Raw genomic sequence first — 15,803 nt, 5'->3', positions numbered from 1 at the left:
GTGAGTCACATGGCTTTGCTAACCTAATACCACCACCTCTGTGGGTCAGGCCTAGGTTGTTTCTGAAGCTTGGAGACCAGGCCCTGTTTTCTGACTTATTGCTGCTCCTCTGAGCAGAACTTGCATGGGGTGCGGGGCATCGTGCTGCGTTTTCAGATGAGGCTCACAAATTCCTCTGTGTGTGAACTTCGTCACTTTGTATTCTGGTCTCCTTTGGGGAGGCTGTCCTCTCGTTCCATGGCCCTCTCTCCAGACGGAATCCACGGGATCACAGTGGCACCCACCACATCCAGATTACCTGGGTTGGTCTGATGGAGATCTGTTCTCCTTTGTCTTTCAGCCGCAGAGACCTGGAAATTGAGAGGCCAGTTCTGGGCATCAGTGAAAACGCAACAAAAACATTCAAGTAAGTTGCTGTGGATTGATCTGTGCACCCGTTGCAAACCGCAGAGTTAGTTCAGCAGAGAGGCTGCCGCTTCTCAGCAAGAGACCCGAGAGACAGAATGCTGAGAAGAATTCAGCAGCACTGGCTCAGGATGCAGAAATATTGATCTAGAGTGTGGTGTGGTGGGGGCACATCATGGCTCCAGGGTTAAGGTTGTGCTGATGTTCCCCTTAAAGAAGGAATTACCCCTTTGTTGCGCATGGATGACAGTGTCCCCTCCCCAAGCTCACAGCACTTACTTTAGGAGCAGAGTTCATGTTCTGTTACTGGGTTCTAAGCAGTTCTAAATAGCTCCTTTAGGAGATTTCTTAATGTTCTTTTCTGTCTTGATTTTTTGAGATTTGCAAATTGACTCACTTCTGGGTTATAGCAAAATCTAAGACCTAGGCTAACTTTAAGTTTACTAATGTTTTTATTTTTTATTTTTTGAATACTCAGTCATAAGTAAGACCGTGACCTCTGTGACTTCTGCAACGGCAGCTGCAGCTGGCCCGGGGGCCGCCTGAGCAGCTCAGGCAGCCCCTGGGCCAGCCACACCGGCCGCTGCTGGGGCGGTCTTGGGCCACCGCGCCCCTTCCCCCTCACTCCCAGCAGCAGTAGGAGTTTGGGTGTGGGAGGGGGTTGGTGTACGGGAGCAGGTGAAGGTTCTGGGCGGCACCTCCTCCGGAAGCGGCCAGCATGTCCAGCTCCTAGGTGGAGGCGCAGCTAGGCAGCTCCATGCACTGCCTCCGCCTGCAGGTGCCGCCCCCACAGCTCCCATTGGTCACAGGGGTCCCAGGCCCCGGACTGCTGCCCAGCCCCCTGCCCCCCGAGCAGCAGAAGGGGTCCCAGGCCACGCACCGCTCCCTGCCCCCCTCCCCCCCCAGCACCAATGGGGGTCCCGAGACATGCTCTAAATTAATAAAGGTTTTTTAGAGGCTAGAGGAGAATAAAGCCAAGCTGGATCCATGAAAGCTATGAATAGATTAAAGGTCGCGCAGACGCACTGCAATTAATGTACTTCTCTGCTGGCTTTTGCCCAGGTGCCCTGCCTTATTAGTGGTTGGTGACAGCTCGCCTGCCGTTGAAGCTGTGGTACGTATACAAGGTCTCTTTTGCACCGAATGCTCTTCTTAGTCCCAATGAGCAATTAGCAACCCCCCACCTCACCCCACCTACTGTCTCATGGGCCGGCTAGTACTCAGGACTCTCACTCAACGTCTCACAAAAAGGGCTTGTCCTTTATTTATATTAGTCAGTAGCGCTGCTAATGTTTCCCAAAGGAAGAAACCAGGCTGCATGCCCTGGAAGTTGAGAGAGCGGTCAGCTATTACTTATAGCGGTGGTTTACAAACTGGGGAGTGCACCCCTCTGTGGGGGCGCAAGAGATTCTCTGGGAGGACACGAAGAAACTGGGATCCCATGGGTCCCGCAGGATCCGCTGCCATAATAGTGGGAGCAGGATAAAAATAGAGTGAGTATTGCGAGACAGGAGCAGGATTAAGAAAAATAGTCCTCGCACACTGCAAACAACATGAACGCTCCGGCCAGCAGCCACCGCTCTCCAGCCGCCCAGTTCTGAAGGCAGCGCCACCACCAGCAGCAGCACAGAAGTAAGGGTGGTAATGGGCACGATACATTCCAGGAATGGTAAGGGGTGGCGTGACTGGAAAAGTTTGCGCACCCCTGATCTAGAGAACTGAGCATTTCAGGAGCTCTAACAGCCTCCTTGGGGACAGATCTAAAGGGAGTTTTGGATGAAAAGTGTATTGACTAAAGTCCTTGTACCTGACCATCTCAGGACTCTCCCAGCTACGGCCGTGGCAGTTTCAATGACATGTATCTTGCAACAAGCCCTTAATGTAGATCTGTAGGGCTGCTACATGGCGCTTAGTTCACATCGCCATGGATCCCTGTTCTCTTGACCAAGAGTCCAGGTCGTTCACAGGGTTTGATTTTGCAGCAGTGATAGTGTTCCCGAGGACTCCAGTCGCTTCCCAGCTGGCAGCAGGGGAGGCAGCAATGGGCTCTCCCAGGCCTCAGCCTCCATGGATGTGACATAGCACAAAACAGCTCCTGGACAGCACAGTGACATTGAGACGCACCATCCCTTCAAAATATTGCATAATAGTCTGGCCTGGCCTGGCCTCACTCCACTAGCTCTCCCGGGCTCAGCTGGCCTATGTAGCACTCTGTACACGTCTCCTGGGTGGCCGGGGGTCCGGATCAGGATTCCCCTCCATGCTGTGGTGCCTCCCACTAGCTGTGGCTGCCGTAGCGCAGGCTGTTGATGGATCAGTCTTTAGCACAAGGAGGGTTTCAGTCTTACTGCAAGAAGTTACTCGTGCCCCTGCTGCTCTACATCCCGTCTGCCCCGTGTCGTCCTCCACCATCTGATCACCTCCTCCCAGGCTGAGATTGTGCTGGCGGCAGCCTGGTCCCTGGATGCTCCTGTCACTGAGAGTGGCTGCTGTCTCTTGGGGAGCAGCAGCCCTGATGAAAGCACCTGCCCCATGCTCCAGATCTCTCACTTGTGTGCATGTGATGCCATTTGATTTTTCCCTTTTTGCTTTTAGGTGGAATGTAACTCGCGGCTGGACCCCACCAACACTACGCTCCTGAAGGTACCCAGCAGCTCCAGGGGCCTGCCACAGGCTGCCTTAGGGATGTTGTGTCTCTGCTGAGAGCCCAGCTGTGTGCATTGATCTCCTTCAATGCATCTGGCTTTCACAGAGGTGTCTAGAGAGACATTCTGGGTCAGATGCTCTCCTGAGCCATGCTCCACTCAGCACAGGAGAGGGGGCAGGCTGCTAGGTTCCCAGAGTCTCTGCACTGCACAGCTCTGGCCTTGGCACAAATTAGGGCAGCCTCGGAACTGCTTGAGCTTACGCTGACTGGAAAACAGTCCCCAAGGGAGCACCTGCCAGCTGAGAACTGGAGTGCAGAGGTGTCCCAGCCATTTGCTCTGCATGCCCCTAGTATGCCCCCTATGCCAGGGCCAGCTGGGGTGGAACATGCCACCTCCACCCATCACCAGGGGATTTCTCAGCTGGGCAGACCCACCCTTATCTCTAGGGGGCAGAAAGGGCCTGGATATTAGGGTGGGAGAGTCTATCTCTCTGCTGGCAGGAAGGGCCGTGGCACATGGCTGGTGAAGGAGTTGCTCTCTGACTCCTAGAATATGGCCCAGGACACCCCTTGTTAATGGAGATGTGCAGCCTATGAAGATTAGTGGGTCATGCTCCTTGATCCAAGTGGAGACAGTCACAGTGAAGCGCTGCATGCTGGAACCCCAGTCACCATAGGCCACGGCTCTGTGTTAAAGGTGAGGGGGCAGCCTCTGCTTTTTGGTCAGTGAGGATCGAGTGTTAGCCCAGCCCCTGGCCTGGCCAGATGACATAGGGAAGGGACACTTCAAAGCCCTTCTTTCTTTTTTGCAGATGGCAGACTGCGGAGGGCTGCCCCAAGTGGTTCAGGTAAGAACTTGTCTCTGTTCTCTGGCTTGTGTTTTGGCCCCAGCTCTGCACATGTTAATGCCTCGTGTTTTGTCTCCTCAGCCCGGGAAGCTGACAGAAGCCTTCAAGTACTTTGTGCAGGGAATGGGCTACAGTAAGTAGCAAACACAGCTTCCCTTGCCGAGTGGGGCTGGTGTGGGGGGCGATGGGTCTGTCCTGGGGATCGGCTTTGCCTGTATGTCTACGACGGGCAGTGTCCCATGGCAGAGCCAGCCACGTACCCTCAGGGGCTCGGCTTAGCCTGGAGAAATGATTGTCGCGCTGACTCACGTACGCAGATGTGTGTATCGAGATGGTAACCACCCTTAGCACCTAGCAGACAGCACGTCCGCTCTAGGACTAGTGTATGGCAAAGCCTAGACAAGGTCCCACAGGCAGCCCCTGGGGAGTGTGGGGCTCCTGCCAGTGGTGTCAGCAGGCTAGCTCCAGAGCAGTGTGTGCTCAGCAATGCTCTGGTCTGAGCTCTGCTCTGGAGCACAGGCACAGCTGTGCATGCACTGTCCCTGGGCAGGTGGTACCACTAACCGCCCAATGCACGAGACAGTCCCGAGGCACCTACAGAAATCAGCCCCAATATCTCTGGGAGCCTGGTGAGAGCCTCCTCATGCTCTAGGCCCAGCGGAGGTGGGGGCATGGGCTGGGGTTATCTTCCCTTCCCCCAATGAACAGTCCAGGAAAAGAGCCTTTTACCTGCCTAAACCGGACACATCTCCCGTGTAGGGCCCTAGCACTCTGGGTGTCAGTCATTGCCCTCTCCAGTATGCCAAAGACATTGGCTGGGCCCACAGTACTTCAGAGCCAGCTGTGGTCCCACGGATATGGACGTGGGAAGACAGGTCTTATCCTACGTGGCACCTGCTTGGCAGGTAAGACTGGCCCCCTAGAGAGAAGGTTGTTGGCTGAGTAGACACCATCCACTATCAAACAGAGACGTCAATGTGCCATGATGTCAGAGGTTCCCCGGATCTTACGTGGACTAAGCGGAGTTCCCTGGGCCTGAGTGTGACCCTTGCTTCCCTGATGGCTGAGCTGCCAATGCTGTCGTCAGGCTTCAGGCAGGGCATGGAGTGCCAGTGGAAGCGAGGGCCTATTAGGGCGACATGATGTCTGATAGGATCCAGGTTGTGGCCCAGCAGAGCCCCGAGCGAGGGCCCTGCTACTGGAGAATGGGTGTAGGCAAGGACAGAAGTCACTACCAGCAGGACACTTGCCCCAGGTTAAGGAGCAGGGGCCTCCCAAGTGGAAGGAAAGGCTCCTTCCTGTGTGCCTCCTTCCCCTTGTCCAAGGCAGCCTGTGCTGCTCTAGCTGCTGTCCCCATCTCAAACACTGGCGTGGAGGGGACACCCTGCGCTCATGGGCAAAGCTGCAGGCCTTTGGCAGAGACCATGACTGTCAGCTCAGGGGACAACACTCTGATCCCCTGACCCCTGAGGGTGCCCCATGACCCCCATCTCAGGGGGGAGGCTGGGCTGTAAATACTAAACACAATCTCTCTAAGGGGCCCTGCTGTTCTGAAAGCCCAGTGGAGCCACTAAGAACATGGCTTTTCCTGTGATCTTCAAGGGAATCCGATTTCCTTTCTTTCTAATGGGCAGAGAGCTGAGTGACATCTGGGGCGATTTCCTCTCCATAGGGAAGCTCCTAAGAGACTATCAGTGTGGGGTGTGAGCCCAGCGCCCGGGAGCACTGGCTGGCTGCAGACCTGGTACTGGGGTTCGCTCCAGTAGCATAGTGCGTTCCGGGCTGATGGGGGAATTAACTTGCTCTCTCTTGTGTTCATCTCTTCCCTGTCTCACGTTGTTTGCAGTCCCCTATGTGCAGCTCAGCCACCTGAGCACTGAGTCAGGTACCTGCAAACCCACACCTAGCACGACCAAGGCTGCGTACTGAGCTGAATCACTCTCTTCTTTCGGGTGCATTGCTCTGGCTGCTTACAGCATGTCTTGCTGGCGCTCTGGATCCTGGGCCATTCCATTGTACATTGTGTGCGCGCACTGTGCGTTTTCACCTCTCATTTGTGTTTTGGTGACAGTTGCATGGTTTGCAGCTCTCTGATTATCTGGAGCAAAGGCCTCGTTTTCAAAAGGTCACATGACCAATCACTACCTAATTTACAAGTTGCCATGGCTGCACTTGCAAATGGCCCGTTATGCAATTCGCAGTCACCTGCCTCAGACCTTTTGAAATCAGGCCATAAACCTCCTGCTTTTGATGCATAAAGGCCCATTTTGGGCAGCTGAGAGTAACTGTTCTGATCCTGTGTGTAGCTCTTTTCACGCTTACCCAGCGGGGTGCTGGCCCAAGCGAGCCCAGTGGTATCGGCTGTAGTTCACTAACTCCGTGACCTTGTTCCTTTTGACAGTCCTCTTTCTTTCCTGCAGTGCCAACAGCGAGTATGACTAGACTGATCCGCTCCCGTACCCACTCCTCCTCCAGCGTGGGCTCTGGAGAGAGTGCCCGCAGCCGGTCGCACATCAGCAACCAAGGGGAGGGGACTGCTGGGCCCCCAGAAGCAGCCGATGTCCAGGACACACCTCAAACCATGGAAGTATCCTGCTAAGAGGAGCCTTTCTGGATCCAGACAACTTCATCCTCCCCCACTGACCCCACCCAGAATCTAGCATTTCATCCAGCAAAATGACAGTTTTCTCTAACCTGTGCATGCCCATCCAAGCTGCTGCCTCCTTGATAGTCTGTGCTTGGTGCTACTTTGGTCCTTTTTGTATGTCTCTGGGAACAGAACCACTTTAAAAGTCATTAACATTCCACAGGCCAAGTGAATCCAGTTGCTGTACATGCTAGTGCCCCCTCCTTCTTGTGCTTTCTGTGCTGTGTATCGATCCAATGACAGCCATTGTTTCCCTCTTTAATTTACATCTGATGTCTGTGGCTTTGTGAGGGTAGAATTGCTTCCTAGTTGTGCTTCTGCTAAAGGACATTAGGACTTTTGTGATACAGTTCTTAGGGCGTTTTGGGGGTGAGGGGAAGAAGGCCCAAAGTGGTGCAAAACTCCAGGCACGGGAGGCGAGTCTTATTCCACATGGTGCACTGAGCATGGCAAAGCGTCCTGGCACTCCTCGGGCTGGTGGGGTTCAAAGCACTCCAGGGGGGATGGGACAGTCATAACTATTGTCTTGGTCTCGTGTGTTCAGAATGAGCAAAGCCATCTCTTACCTGAACCTCTTGAAAGGGCAAAGCAATTAATGAGTTAATTCTCACTAATTAAGATGCACTATTCAGCAGAATACAAGGGATTACACTGCTCGACAGCCGTCGGGGCATGGCTTTGTCGACCCACAGGGACCCTCCAGAGCAGTTTGCGGGAGGGCCGGATGCAGACGGGATCGTTTATCACATGTGGTCACGTCTCCTCATAACTGGACTCTTTGCTGTGACTTTTGGAAATCTCTAACACTCAGTATGTGGTGAAGTGGGCAGCAGTGCCCAGCTGCAGACCTGGGATCAAGAAATGGGCCGTGGGGGAGTTTGCTACTCCTGCTGTGCCAGCATCCACTTAGCCCAGCTAGATTGTCAGAGCAGGGTATCCCAATTCAATTGTTGCTGCAAAAATGCCAGTGAATCTGACTCCAGTCAGAGATGGCTGAATTCCCAGGCCTGGAGCGTGTGGCTAACTAACGGCTAGGGAATGTCACCATGCAGATTCTGTCTTCATTGAATTCACAAGTCTGTTGCTCTTTTTGTATGTGGTGAGTCACAGAGGAGAGCAAGTGAATTAATGACCCTGTCATGCAGCAGGGGAGCTCTTCACTGAGATGAGGGATAAGCTGTCAGGTCACTGCAGGTCTCTTGATAAAGTCAAGGTAACGCATCCTCTTTCCGCTGCTGCCAAGTTCTGACTGGTAGGGAACTGGCTCCTCAGAGCTTTCATATTCTGCTCCGCTCAGGCAGGGAATGGGACTGGGAGGCTCTGCCTGAGGGGCACTTTGTACCAATTATTAAATAAAGCTACAAATGAGTCATTGTTACCTGGCTCCATGTGTTCCTTCTGCTGCTGTTTATTTAGTCACTAATTGCCATCAACGTGCTGGGCGCCCTATAGAGCATGGAATCCATCAGGGACTGCCCCAGCCACTCAGACGGAGCACTGCATGTGCCGGTAGGTGGGAGCAGTCTGCTGATAGCTGCCTGCATCATACTCAGCTAAATGGGCCGAATTCATTTGCAGGGCTCAGCCGCTCAGCCTTAATCTCACGGCTGTAACTATACGGCAGCGCTTTCCTGCCGTCGATCACTAAACACTTCACGGAGGAGGAGCTGTGTCGCTATCTTCATACATGGAGTAGTGAGATTTCCCCCAGGTCACACAACAGCTCAGGGCAGGTTTGGTCACAGACTGCATATGGTACGCTGGTCCCAAGGAGTCCTGTAGGAAGCAGCTGGTTGTCCAGCAGTGTTGGCTTTGCTGTACAATGCCAAAAGAAACGGGCAGCTCCAAAATAGATATTTGAAGAGTAAACACAAAACTGGGAGTGGTCTCTGGGTTGGAATAGACTCTCACCAAGTTTCTTCCCTAGTAGATAAGGGCTGGTCTATACTAGAAAGCTTTATCCTAAAATCAGTTTTTAAACAAAACCCTAGTGTGGATGTAGTTATAAGGGTATAAAAGTGGACCAGTGGGTGCTAGGAGTGAACATTCCTATGGGGGCAGGACATTCATGCAGGTTATGGAGAACTGGGGAACTTCTGATATATTTATGGAAAAACAGGTTTGACTCAGTTTCCCCTCTTGTATTGTTCCCTGCTGCGTGTGAAGGGATTAATTCCTTTCTTGATGGAGGGGGAGTCACTCAGCATGAATGAACCATCAGGAGCTAATGTCACTGGTGCAAAGTACTGCCCCTCAAGAGGCCCAGCAGCCTGAGAGCTGGGTCAAGTGGGCAGCTTACAGTTGAGGCGGTGTCACTCAAACAAGGACTGATTTGAGCCTGTGACCAAGAGGCACAGAATTGGCTGGAAGGGTTTGGAGGACACGGAGCCCTGCCCGGGGCTCCTCGGGGAAGATGGGTGACCCCTCTAAGCCACACACACAGGCTGTTTATTGTGTAATTGTGTTTTTTTTTTTAACTGTTTTGTCCTAAATAAATGTGCTGCCCTCTCTGCCAGCCGGACAGTCGCCCAGCCATAGCCCGTGGGAGGGAGCAGCGTGGCAGGTGCAGGACTAAACTCAGACTTGCTAAAGGGACCACAATGAAGGGCAGCAGGAGCCATGACCCGAATCCCGGGTGTGCGAGAGAAACGTGGGTTCCTGCCCCAGAAAGGTGACCACTGTGGGGGCAGTTACCCTGGAACTGAGACACCAGGCTCCTTGGTACCTGCTGTTGAAGCAGCTGGCACTGGCCCCATCGGAGGAGTTCAAGAAGCACCTGTGCTCCAGGGCTGTAGCTAGGCTGCTGCTGTAATATAAACACGGCCTAATTCGTTGGTAGAACCTGCCCCTCGCCCCCCACACACTCAGGCAATGGGACTACTCGGCGTGAGGCCGGATGTCAGCCTCTGGCCAGCCCTGCTGGTGTGTGGAACGTCTGCATTCTGTCAGTGACCCAAGCCAGCACTGCGGAGGATCAGCAAACCACACCTGGCTCCCTCCCAGCCCCATTCGCGGCTGCACCCACACCCCTTTGTCCTACATGATAGAGGAGCATAGGGCTTGTCCACGCTGCCTCCCCAGCCAGCCACCACCTTGCTGCAGAACCCAAATGGGGGTGGGGTCTTCCCTCACAGCAGGGAACAGCCTACCCCACACCTAGGTGGTCCTGGATGTTGCCGGCACAGAGTGCCCGAGGACAGCAACAGCGGGGTTCGTTGCCCGGTGTGCTTCACGCCAATAAACGCACCAGGGTGGAGAAGCGATCAAAGTTTACTTGGGATCCCAAAGCGGTGCAAGGAGACTGGCAAGTCTCAAATCAAGCACACTATCATAAGCAGTTTTTCTTTTTATACATTTTTGCAGCTAAGCCTCACCCCCCCCTTTCCTCCCCCTCTATCCCTCTCTTCCCTGGTAACATGGAGGTTAGTCCAGTAATACTCTGGCCTCACTCTGCTCCCCAGCTGCAAGGCACAAGGCTGCCCAGTTTGCACAAAGGCCTAGGCCTGGATAGCAGGGGCAGCTGCAGGGCAAGACAGAACAATGCCCCCTCCCCTGCCCCTCGCCGGCTCTGCCTGGGGCTAGTTCCCTGCGGTTCCAAGAGCAGCAGAATCTGGTAACTATGAGAATCCATGGTTACAAACAGCCTTGCTGCCGTGCTAGGAGAGCTGGATTCTGCATTGCCAGGGCTGGCTCCAAGGAGCAGACATGTCTGGACCCAGACACGGGGGTCCCAGGCCCTGTCAGAGCCTGGCTCGTACACAGTACTGTGCTGTGTATTCTCTCTCTCCAGCTGGCTGCTCTAGTCAAATCTCTCTCATGGTTCTTCTGTGAGTGATTGCTCATATTGATTCCAATTAGGTGTGCGCGCCACGTGCACAGTCATTGGAAAGTTTTTCTCCTAGCAGCACCAGTCAGGTCAGCTGTGAAGCTCCCTGGAGTGGCTCCTTCATAGCGCTCAATATATGACCCTGCCAACCCGGTGCCTCTTCAGTTCTTCGAGTGATTGCTCATGTGTATTCCACAGTAGGTGTGCGTGCTCGCCACGTGCACCAGTGCCGGAAGTTTTTCCCCTAGTAGTACCCGTAGAGGGGAGTGCCCCCCGCGACCCCTGGAATGGCGCCTGCCTGGCGCGGTATAAGGGGCTCTAAGCGCTCCCCCCCACCCTCGGTTCCTTCTTGCCGTCAGTGAAGGTGCGTCGGAACTGCTCAGCCCCAGCTTTGCTGCAGCTTGGCCCCAGAACTGTTGTTAGTTCATTAGTACCTGTAGTCAGTTAGCTTTTCAGTTAAGTTTAGTTGGTTAGCGAGCCCGGGCCGGGGCATGCCCCGTCCCCCAGGATTTAAGTCATGCAGCTCGTGTAGGCATTCTATGCCAAGGAGTGACCCACACATGGACTGTCTGCGCTGCTTGGGAGAAACCCATATAAGCGAAAGGTGCAAGATCTGCAAGTTGTTCAAGCCCCGGACTAAAAAATGGACATGAGTCTCCGGGCCATCCTGATGGAGTCGGCGCTGGCCCTGACCCCGGCATGCCGCTCCGAACCGGTACCTCGCACCGCGGCGTTGGTACTAGAGACCCTCCGGTACCTTTGACTAGTCGGCACCACTCCCCTTCCACAGGGCGCGCCAAGAGGCCCAGAAAGACTCCCTCTTCGCAATGGCACTGAGGGAAGTCTGGTAGGCCCATGTCAGGTAGTCCTCGATCCCCACCAGGCCCTAGGCCTCCGACTCACGTTCAGCGGAGTAGCCCGGCCCCTTCAGAACAGGCCTCTCCGGACGTCCGGATGCCTTCCACGCCTGACGCCCTCCACGTGGCCCGGGACATCATGTCTATGCCGGTGCCTGGAGCACTGCCAATGTCGGCCCCGCGCTCCAGAGGCAAGCCGGCACTGGGATCCCCGCAGCCGCCTCCAGCCTGGTACCGGTCTCGGTCTCGGGAACGTTCCCGACGCTGATCACCGCCCAGCAACCGCTTGGTGCAGGGTCCAGGTGGATCAGCCTTGATGCTGACCAGACTGTCTGGCTGGGTTCCGTCCATCCGGGACTCGCGGCACCGCTTGTCCTCAAAGAGCGAATATCGACGGGACCGTGGCGGGCGTCACCGCCAGTCCTTGTCTTGGAGTGGGTACCGCAGTTGGTCACAACACAATTGTTGATGCAGTTCCCGCTCGGACTCCCACTCCAAGTCTCTGCCAAGACATCGCAGCCCAGGGCATCGATTGCCGGCATCTCGCCATCGAGGCCATTCGCGGAGCAGCTATTACCATCTGTACAAGTCCTCCATGTCGAGATTGCGATCCCATGGCTGTCGTAGATCCCGGCACCGCCGCCACTCTCTGTCCAGAGGCAGCAATGGGTCGTACGCCAGCCTGGCCTCCACTCACAGCCACCCATCTACAGGCCAGGCTAGCCAGCCCGATCAGCCAGCCCCACCGGTGCCTCAGCAAGTGCAGTGTTACCGAGCGTCATGGCCTGCCCACTGGTACCAGTGGGCACCATGGCCTCCGGCGCAGCCCCCAGTGCCGACTCGCTCGGTGGCCAGGGCATCGGAAGCACTGTTGGCCTCCATTCCTAGACCGCCAAGAAAGGAGTCGGTGGGACCTGTATCCTCTGCGCCTTGCCCAGAGTCCAACCAGGTGGTGGATCCTCTGGTGCCGGCCGACACCCAAAGAGCCGCACCAGCCTCCTTGCCCCATCCAGAGGAGCTGATTGCATCTCCGCCCCACTCCGTCCCGCAGGAGGACTACCGGGCCCACCAAGAACTCTTAAAAAGGGTGGCAGCGAGCCTCCATCTCCAGGCAGAGGAGATGGAGGAGCCCTCGGACTCCCTATTCAATGTGCTGTCCCCCTTGGCACCGGGCAGGGTGGCCTTGCTGCTCCATGAAGGGGTGGCAAGAATTTCAAATGCCCTATGGCAAACACCAGCCTCATTGGCTCCCATCTCTAAAAAGGCGGAGTGCAAGTACTTTGTACCCACTAAAGAGCATGAGTATTTGTATACCCACCCGGCGCCCAACTCCTTGGTGGTCGAGTTGGTCAACCACAGGGAACGGCAGGGGCAGCCAGCCCCAACCCCTAAGAACAAAGACTCTCAGAGGCTGGATGCTTTCAGGAGAAAAGTTTGTTCGTTTTCAAGCTTCCAGCTAAGAGTAGCAAACCATCAGGCTCTCCTGGGTCGCTATGAGTTTAATGTCTGGGGATCCCTCCCCAAGTTCAAGGACTCTCTCTGGGAGCGTGATAGAAAAGAGTTTAAGGCGCTCGTGGAGGAAGGGGCAGCGGCCGCAAGGGCTTCCCTGCAAGCCGCTTCGGATGCAGCGGACACGGCCGTATGGTCCATGGCCTCGGCGGTTTCCATGAGACGGGCGTCATGGCTCCTGTTCTCTGGGCTATCCAGCGAAGCGCAGTCGTCAATGCAGGATCTCCCTTTTGCAGAGGAGACGGACACAAGGCTGCATGGCATGAAAGACTCCCGCACGACCCTCCACCTTGGGCCTCTATGTCCGTGCTCCAGCAAAACCCAAGTTCAAGTCGCAGCAGGCTCCCGCCCAGGCCACCCTCCCGAAATACAAGGCCGCCCAGAAGAAGCAGCAGGACTATTAAAAAATGCCCGCAAAGGCAGTATCGGTCTGCCCCCCAGCCTGGGTCCTCTAAGGGCAAGCAGGCGGGTAAAAGGTGCTTTTGACGGGACGCTCAGGGGTACCCCGCCAGTTCTCATCAGGGATCCACCCCCAATAAAGCTCCCTTTTTCCAATTGATTGTGTGCTTTCCTTCCGGAATGGTCGTGGCTCATCTTGGACCGCTGGGTCCTCAACACCATCTTCCGAGGTTACACCCTTCAGTTTACCTCCTACCCACCCAACCACCCCTGCTCCCGTCCCTCTTGGGGGACCCATTGCATGAGGTTCTGCTCGAGCAGGAGGTCGGGAGGCTCCTGGAACTAGGAGTGATAAAGGCAGTGCCCAAGGAGCTCTGGCTGGCCTCGCAGTTCTCCCAGGCCACGGACAGAATGGACAGGGTCTTCACCGTGCCAAACTCGGTGATCACCTCCCTGCGGTGGTGGTCCACACCAAGCAACATGCTCTGAAGGGTCCTGTTCAGGAACAGGGCCCCATCGTTGGAGTTGGTGTCCAATGCATCGGACCTGGGCTGGGGGGCCCATGTGGGGAATTTTCAGACCCAAGGCCTGTGGTCTCCGCGAGACCTGACCCTTCACATAAACGTCAAGGAACTCAGGGCAGTGCAGTTGGCATGTATAGCCTTCCGCTCGCACCTGAAGGGCAAGGTAGTCAGGGTCCTCACGGACAACACGGCCTTGATGTTCAATATCAACAGGCAAGGCAGGGCTCGATCCTCTGCCCTCTACTACGAAACCCTCAGTCTGTGGGACTTCTGTATAGCGCACGACATCCACCTGAAAGCCTTTCACCTACCAGGTTACCAGAACGTGAGGGCAGATCGCTTGAGCAGGGACTTCTCCTCTCAGCATGAGTGGTCTCTACACCCAGAAGTGGCCCACTAGCTCTTCTGAAGGTGGGGAACTCCCCAGGCGGATCTGTTTGCAACCTGGCAGAACCAGCGATGCCCTCGGTTCTGCTCTGGGGGGGGCCTAGGGAAGGGCACTATCTCCGATGCCTATCCTGGTCAGGCCAGCTTCTCTACACCTTTCCCCCATTCCCGCTGATCAGCAAGGTCCTAGAGAAAATAAAGACGGACAAAGCCAGGTCCTCCTCATTTCCTCGGCGTGGCCCAGGCAGCACTGGTACGGGACCCTCTCGGGCTGGTGGTGGCTCGCCGTGGCCATTGCCGCTCCTCCCGGACCTGCTCTCTCAGGACCAGGGCCTCCTCCTCCATCCCAGCCTGGCAGCTCTTCACCTCATAGCGTGGCTACTCAGTGGCTAGGTGACGAGGAGAGGACATGCTCAGAACGGGTTCAGCATGTCCTCTTCGAAAGTAGACGGCTCTCCACTCGCTGCTCCTACATGGCAAAGTGGTCTCGTTTCTCTAGGTGGGCGGTGGACCAAGGTGTGTCCCGAATGGCCACCGTGATCCAACTTATCCTTGATTACCTCCTCCACCTGAGGACCCAGGGCCTGGCGCTCTCGTCAGTGAGGGTACACCTGGCGGCCATATCAGCCTTCCATCCCCCGGTGCAAGGACACAGTGTTCTCCCTATGACAGGCTATGACCGTCCAGTTCTTTAAGGGTTTGGACCGGCTTTACCCATATCCTAAGCCCCTGGTCCCACAATGGGACCTGGATCTAGTGCTGGGGGTCTGCAGACTATGTCTAAGATTTCCAAAGGGTTCTGCACCTCCATTCAAAAAATTGTAGGGGTCTGAATATGGGAAAAAAGGGTGAAGACCACTGCACTAGAAGAAGGGGACACCCAATGAAACTGGCAGGCAACATGTGAAAGGAAATGTTTCAGCACACCATGTAACCAGCCTGTGGAACTCATTGCCACAAGAGCATAGCAGGAGTCAGCAAGGACTGGACATTTATATGGATCAGGAGAGCTGCCACAGACACTGCACCAGAGGTGCAGCAGCTCCAGGGCACAAGCTGACCTCTCATGGGGTTAGAAAGAGTTTCCCCTATGGGCTGGGTATTCCATTATTGTCCACCACAGGCTCCTTGCACCTTTCCCTGTAGCATCTGGGCTTAGCCATTGTTGGCTAAAGGATACAGAACTAAATGGACTGCTGGCCTTGCTTGGTCAGGGATTCCCTATGCTCCTGGGATGCTTCCTTATGCCCCCAGGGGCACCATCCTGGAGCTGGTTGGTCTGTTACTTCCTCTATCCTTGGCCAGGTTTTCTAAAACTAGGAGAGGGCAAGTCATGTGTGCGCACGGTTTGTGCCCTTCAGTTGCAGGTAACTTCCTCCAGTAGAGCAGGATTGCCTTGCAGAACGTCACCGCCCGGCCAGCGGGGCTGTCTCTTTTGAGCCCGGCCTCCGCCACACAGCATGCATTGCTCTTACACAAATAGAATATCCAGCTTCACTCACATTCAGAGGACGCCCCCTGTGAGCAGCAACGGAGCCTGGCGCCTGCCTGTATCAGAGCTTAGGCAAGGGAGCGGCTGGAACCAGCGAGCAGAATGGCCCGTGACCTGCATGCAGGGGCTACAGGCTTGGCAAGGAGCCAGCACTGCTGGGACTCAGGGCCCTGTGTGAGTTGGGCGGGGGCTCTCGTGAATTGCCCCAATGCTCAGCAAGCCACTGGCTGGCGGGTGTGCATGCTCATAGCACCCAGGCACC

General features: G+C 55.4%; 1 protein-coding gene across 12 annotated transcripts in view; it reads left to right on the top strand.

Moving 5' to 3' along the window:
• NDRG3 (NDRG family member 3) overlaps positions 1–7,925 on the top strand; it is a 106,670-nt gene extending 98,745 nt beyond the window's left edge. For 6 of the 12 annotated variants that reach the window (XM_008168153.4, XM_005295447.5, XM_065566613.1 and 3 more), the window contains 7 exons: positions 341–406; positions 1,468–1,519; positions 3,001–3,048; positions 3,865–3,900; positions 3,982–4,033; positions 5,747–5,785; positions 6,321–7,925. In XM_008168153.4, coding sequence (XP_008166375.1) covers positions 341–406; positions 1,468–1,519; positions 3,001–3,048; positions 3,865–3,900; positions 3,982–4,033; positions 5,747–5,785; positions 6,321–6,499 — 472 coding nt within the window. In that variant the 3' untranslated portion in view covers positions 6,500–7,925. The remainder of the gene's footprint in view (positions 1–340; positions 407–1,467; positions 1,520–3,000; positions 3,049–3,864; positions 3,901–3,981; positions 4,034–5,746; positions 5,786–6,320) is intronic. The other 6 variants (XM_065566614.1, XM_065566615.1, XM_005295448.5 and 3 more) reach the window with 1 other exon arrangement.
• Positions 7,926–15,803: the final 7,878 nt, after the last annotated feature.

This window comes from Chrysemys picta, chromosome 13 (assembly GCF_011386835.1).
Source record: "Chrysemys picta bellii isolate R12L10 chromosome 13, ASM1138683v2, whole genome shotgun sequence".
Taxonomy (NCBI): Eukaryota; Metazoa; Chordata; order Testudines; family Emydidae; genus Chrysemys; species Chrysemys picta.
This window is presented reverse-complemented; position numbering and strand designations above follow the sequence as displayed.